At 36.0% G+C, this 5,948-nt stretch overlaps 1 protein-coding gene across 1 annotated transcript in view; it reads left to right on the top strand.

Moving 5' to 3' along the window:
- LOC21398354 overlaps positions 1–4,134 on the top strand; it is an 8,317-nt gene extending 4,183 nt beyond the window's left edge. The window contains exons 4-10 of the mRNA XM_024172394.1: positions 30–513; positions 783–1,050; positions 1,120–1,886; positions 2,519–2,623; positions 2,747–2,836; positions 2,944–3,054; positions 3,143–4,134. Of these exons, the coding sequence (XP_024028162.1) occupies positions 30–513; positions 783–1,050; positions 1,120–1,886; positions 2,519–2,623; positions 2,747–2,836; positions 2,944–3,054; positions 3,143–3,667 (2,350 nt within the window). The 3' untranslated portion in view covers positions 3,668–4,134. The remainder of the gene's footprint in view (positions 1–29; positions 514–782; positions 1,051–1,119; positions 1,887–2,518; positions 2,624–2,746; positions 2,837–2,943; positions 3,055–3,142) is intronic.
- Positions 4,135–5,948: the final 1,814 nt, after the last annotated feature.

The following is a 5,948-nucleotide window of genomic DNA, read 5'->3' as shown; positions in this document are numbered from 1 at the left end:
AAGGAGGAAAGAGCGAAAGCTCAGCAGGAAGAAGCTGAACTTCTGGCCCAAAAATTGGCTGAGAAACTTAGTGAAAGCGAGCAACGTCGTAAGTTCTACCTGGAGCAAATACGAGAAAGAGCTTCTATGGATTTCAGGGATCAATCTTCACCTTTACTGCGTCGATCCATAAACAAGGATGGTCAGGGTAGATCTCCACCTACTAACACTGGTGAAGATAATCAGGCAAGCAGTTTGTTGGGGTTAGGAGGTTCAACTCTGGTGACAAGCAATGTTGCCTTGCAACATTCGACGAAACGAAGGATTAAAAGAATTCGACAAAGGCTTATGGCTCTAAAATATGAATTTCCTGAGCCTCCTGGTGGTGCTGAAAATGCTGGTATTGGGTACAGAACAACAATGGGAAGTGCAAGGGTGAAAATTGGGAGATGGCTTCAAGAACTTCAAAGACTTAGGCAGGCAAGAAAAGAAGGGGCTGCAAGCATTGGGCTAATAACTGCTGAGATGGTCAAGGTATTTTCTTCCAGGACTATTTAGCAAGTTTATCTACTTTGTTGCCGGATATGTGATAATTGAACCATGATATCTTAAATACTAAATTCTTTGCTTAGATGTCGGTGTAGCTTAGTTGTGGGTATAAAAGTTTGTTATATCAGCTTCATGAACATTTTGTATGTCAGAGCTCAAATTAACAAAAAATTTTGCTCTTATTTACATTTTGGACAGAGATATGAATTGTGATATAATTGCTTCTTAACTCATTTTTCTCTCTTGGGAATTAGTATTTGGAGGGAAAGGATGCTGAACTGCAGGCTTCTCGTCAAGCTGGTCTTATTGATTTTATAGCCTCTGCCTTGCCTGCTTCTCATACATCAAAACCCGAAGCCTGCCAAGTAACAATACATCTTCTAAAGCTTTTGAGGGTGGTATTATCTGTGTCTGCAAACAGGAGTTATTTTCTTGCACAGAATCTCTTGCCCCCAATCATTCCAATGCTGTCAGCTGCACTTGAGAACTATATAAAGATTGCAGCATCTCTAAATCTCCCTGGTAATACAAATTTGCTTTCAAGCAAAACTTCAGCTGAACATTTTGAATTGATATCTGAAATTTTGGAAGGATTTTTGTGGTCTGTGACAACAATAATCGGTCACGTGAACTCTGAGGAACAACAAATACAAATGCGGGATGGCTTGCTAGAATTGTTGACCGCATACCAAGTTATTCATCGATTGCGAGATCTGTTTGCTCTTTATGACCGGCCCCAGGTGGAAGGGTCACCTTTCCCTTCTTCAATTCTCTTAAGCATTTATTTATTGGTGGTTTTAACATCCAGACCTGAAACAAATTTGTTGATTGATTGGGAATATTTAGAAACATTAGTGCGAAATGGAAGTCAAGCCTCCAAATTTGCAGAATCTGTGGATACTGTATATCCTATAGATCATTCCACAGATCTAAGACCTCCATTACCAACTCAAAATGGTAGTAAAGTTGTACAATTACCAGATGTACCAGAGGATACACCATTAGATGAATCATATAAGATGGATAAGAATGTAGTGTCAGAATCCATCAACATGGACGCTGACAAGGAGCAAAGTAATTGTTTAGTTGATCCCAATAAGGCTGATGTGGCCAAATCAGATGATCCAAAAGAATCGGAAAAGATTCCAATCGAAGACATCTTGAAGTCTTTTCCACCTCAGAAGGATGATAAGATCTCGGTGAATGTGGGTGTAGAAGAAAAGAATGAAAATGCTTTGAACCTGGATCAACCAGTGGCGTTTCTTCTTTCTGCTATATCAGAAACCGGGCTCGTCAGTGTTCTTTCTGTGTTGACAGCTGTGTTACTGCAGGCAAACAATAGATTGTCTTCTGAACAGGTAACAGTGCTGCCACGTGCAAATAACGTCCATTAACTGTTTTTTTTTTTTTTGGGCTGGAAACGTCCCTGAACTTGTAATTATGAATCTATGGTTACGTGCAGTCTGATTTTAAAGTCTCAAATGTCTAAACACTTTTCCAAATTATAAGAGGGAGCACTGGGAAATGGGAATCAGGAACTGTTGACATTTATTATTTACTTAACTATTTCTTATTAAAAAACACAAATAGTTTAGTTCTATTGGGGAAAGGTGGAGAACGTGGAGTATAACTAGTGCTTTTTTGTGACAGAGATCATAAAGAGGAATGAGTAGTAACAAAAGATTGAACACTCTTATATTTGGAACTCCATGCTGATTGCCTTAGTTGGTCATTTTGTAATTCTAGGCACTAAAAAAAATTTATTTCCTCAAATGATAGTATTTTATGATAAGTTCTCTTGACGACTTCTTGTCACGTTATTTATCAAAAACTTCTCTACATGTTTGCTTAGCGTGCCTGCTTGTTGCTCGTCTTATTTTGTCCTGTTAATCTATCTTCTTTACTAACAAATTAGTTTACTTTCCTATGTAAAAGAAGTTATTTGCTAAGCAACTCAGATATCCATTGTAACTATTCTTTTTTGCTTCAGGGATTATATGCCCTTCCGTCGAATTTTGAGGAGGTGGCAACTGGAGTTCTGAAAGTGTTGAACAATTTGGCCCTTTTGGATCTCAAGTTTTTGCAGAGAATGCTGGTACGTTATTCAGTTTTACATCTGATACTTGAGAGTTTTCTGTTTGATGGCGATTTTCAAATTCAGAAAATCTAATATGGATTCTCTCTGAGCTCTCTCTTCCTTTTTCCTGCTTGGTTACAGGCTAGGCCAGACCTGAAAATGGAATTTTTTCATTTGTTGAGTTTCCTTCTTTCTCATTGCAACGGCAAGTGGAAGACAGCTAGTGATCAGGTGATTTAATCTACCCTGTTATTAGTAATACATCAAGATTAACTCATTAAGCGAGCGTCTGTCGTGGAGACTTCTATTAATTCTTGAGCAAACGTAATGTCTCTTAGGTTGGTATGCTTCTGCTTGAATCTTTGTCTCTTCTTGGTCACTTTGCGTTGTTCCACCCGGGGAATCAAGCTGTTCTTCGATGGGGAAAGACGCCTACTATTCTACACAAGGTCAGTTAAATCTTGTTAAATCTTCATGTGTTTGTTCCATCTTGAAGTTTTATTAATGAAATCTGGTTGCTGTGTTGGATGAGGCCAGATATGCGATCTACCGTTTGTGTTCTTCAGCGATCCCGAGCTGATGCCGGTCTTAGCTAGCACACTGGTTGCTGCCTGTTACGAGTGTGAGCAGAACAAGGCTGTGGTCCTGCAGGAAATTAGTACAGATATGCTACTCTCCTTGTTAAGATCTTGCAGAAATATGTGCACACTTCGGTCCAATCCAAACACGGACAATTTCCCTGTAAATGAATCTAGTGATAATCTGGTTAATGGAGAACATAAGAAGGTTCAAGGTGACATTCCTCTTAAACCCAGCCGCCACAACTCTCGTTACTCTAGAATCTCTTCGGGCAAGAACAGTGCTTCAGGAAACAGTATGAAGAATGGCAAATTGAGAAATCAAAGGGACTATAAAGCAACAAAGGGTCATGAAGAAGTGGCTCTGAAGCCTAATATGCCGGCTTCAGAAACTTCCTCCATGATGTTACATTGTAGATTACCACTCAGTTTCATCGATAAGGCGGAGCACTTCTTCTCATCTGGGACCCCTAGCGGAGCATAGCTGATGAATTATGAGGTCAGCCATCAATGGAAACCTCCTATCATTTTTCTTCCAGATAGATCTGCTTTAGCACGAATACGATTTGATACATGAAACGAGAGGTGAAGTTTCTTAATTTAAGACACTTGAACACGGAGTTTGAGGCAGAAGTTTTTGATTCTGACACTGCGGCAGACATGACATTGACAGATACTTGGTATAGAGATAGAAACAGGTTATAATTTGTCAAGAATGAATAGTCCTGCGGAGATTTTCTTGTTTCTCAAGCCAAGCTATAGAGTTTTCAACTGAGTTTAGAATCCAATTTGTATCCTATGCAGGACTTTTATTGGTCACTTTGCCGTGTTTATCCTCACCAGGAGTCCAAATGGGTGCTGGTGAAGAGTTGTCCCCGTACCACAAGCCTTGCAAATTGCAAATGTGTACTGAATTAACACTTCTGCTAGTAAAAGACACATTCTTTTTTGTTACGTATATTGACTAAATAATAAAAATTCTCACTGAACTTTACGTTTTACAAGAATGTGCTTCCTGAATTCTTGGCCGTGTTTAGAATTAATTTCGTTTTTGTTTTTTATGTTTTTCGAGAAAGAAAAAATGAAAACGTTTTTAAAACGGTGTTTGACGCAATAAAGATAAAAAACAGAAATGAAAATGATTTTTTAGTTTAGTGTAAAATGAGAGAAATGAAAAATGACTTTTAGTCGTTTTTCATTTTTTGTTTTCATTTTCTCATCTCTCGAACAGAAAGAGACATTAATAGATTTTTTTACATTGAAAATAATCTGTTGATAAAATTACTAAACGCATGTTTAAAAATAATTTCTGTCTGAGATTGAAAATGTTTTCATTTTCATTTTCATACAAAAAAATAAAATCATTTTAAAACGAGTTTCAAATGCGTCCCTTAATTTTTATATCATCTATTCTTCTTGAACTTTGAAAATGTAATAGGAAATGCCAAGAAATGCCACTTCCGTTAATATTTTGAATTGAAAATTCATTTTCAAAGCTAAATAGGGGAAAAAAAAAATAAAACTCGCTTTTTATCTCTCCTGGCTCCTGCTAAGGTTGAGATCTTGGGTTTTAGGGATAGAAGATTTATTTTTCAGAGTTTATTAGCGAAGGGTCCCACAGCCAAGGCCAAAAGGCAAAAGCTACCAACAGCCGCCACATTGGGTGCATATTAACGTGGTGAGGGGCACCAGGCATAACTTTAAGTTATTTTTATTCAACGATTTAAAATTTAAAATTTAAATTTTGTTATAATAAAAAATTTTCAGAAACAGTTGTATTTAATTTTTTTATTACAATAAAAAATTCTTACATAAAGTCACATATCAACTCGAATTAAAAACTTAAATCAGCGAACTAAATAGTTCCTTATTCTTTCCTTGTTACAGTGAGTTGTATATACGCACTTATTATTCGTTTTTATTTTTATTCTTTTTGAATCCGTTTAGAAAGCATACTTAAAAAAAATAATAATAGAATCAATAATTTTAATTTAAATATATGAAATAAACGGATTTTAATTTGTGTCTGATAGTGATACACGTCAGTTCAACAATAACATAAGAACTAGAGTTACAGGAATAACATAAGAACTAGAGTTACAGGTCGGTGAAAAGGATAAGACTTCCGCCAAACATCTATTTAAAAGACTCTTGAAACAACTCACACGTGATACATGCCATCCACAAAACTAACAAAAGGGAATAAGAATGTGAGAAAACATCCTGTCGAAGAAAGACCCAAACAATATTTATTTTTTATTTTTTAACAATCATGGAAAGGACAAGTTAAACAGCATCAATTTCATTTGAAACACATGAAATATTGAAATGAATTGTAACTTTGTAAATGACAAAAAACCGGAAAACGATCATCTAAGAAAAAGAAATGCAAGACATCAAGTTAAAAAACGAGGGTAAACTGAAAATCGAAAAAATATAAAACAACGTCAATAATAAAGACATCATAAGCTGTACATAATTTGAGAATTCATAGAAACTTTGAAAATAGACAACAAATTTTAGCAGCTGCCGGCAAATAACTTAAAAGACAGAGCCATAAACCAACATGTTTTTTTAATAGAAACTTTGAAAATGGACAACAAAATTTAGCAGCTGCCGGCAATTAACTTAAAAGACAAGCCATAAACCAACATTTTTTTTAATGGATTTGGGTTTTGCGAAAGAAAAACTTACCTTTAACAAACACATTTACAATTACATCAAAGTGTACATGCACAATAAATTTATGTTCATCAATTGCTAGG

The sequence above is a fragment of the Morus notabilis genome, unplaced genomic scaffold (genome assembly GCF_000414095.1).
Source record: "Morus notabilis unplaced genomic scaffold, ASM41409v2 Scaffold70, whole genome shotgun sequence".
Classification (NCBI taxonomy): domain Eukaryota; kingdom Viridiplantae; phylum Streptophyta; class Magnoliopsida; order Rosales; family Moraceae; genus Morus; species Morus notabilis.
Note: the sequence above shows the minus strand (reverse complement) of the source record. Positions and strands in the feature narration are given on the sequence as shown.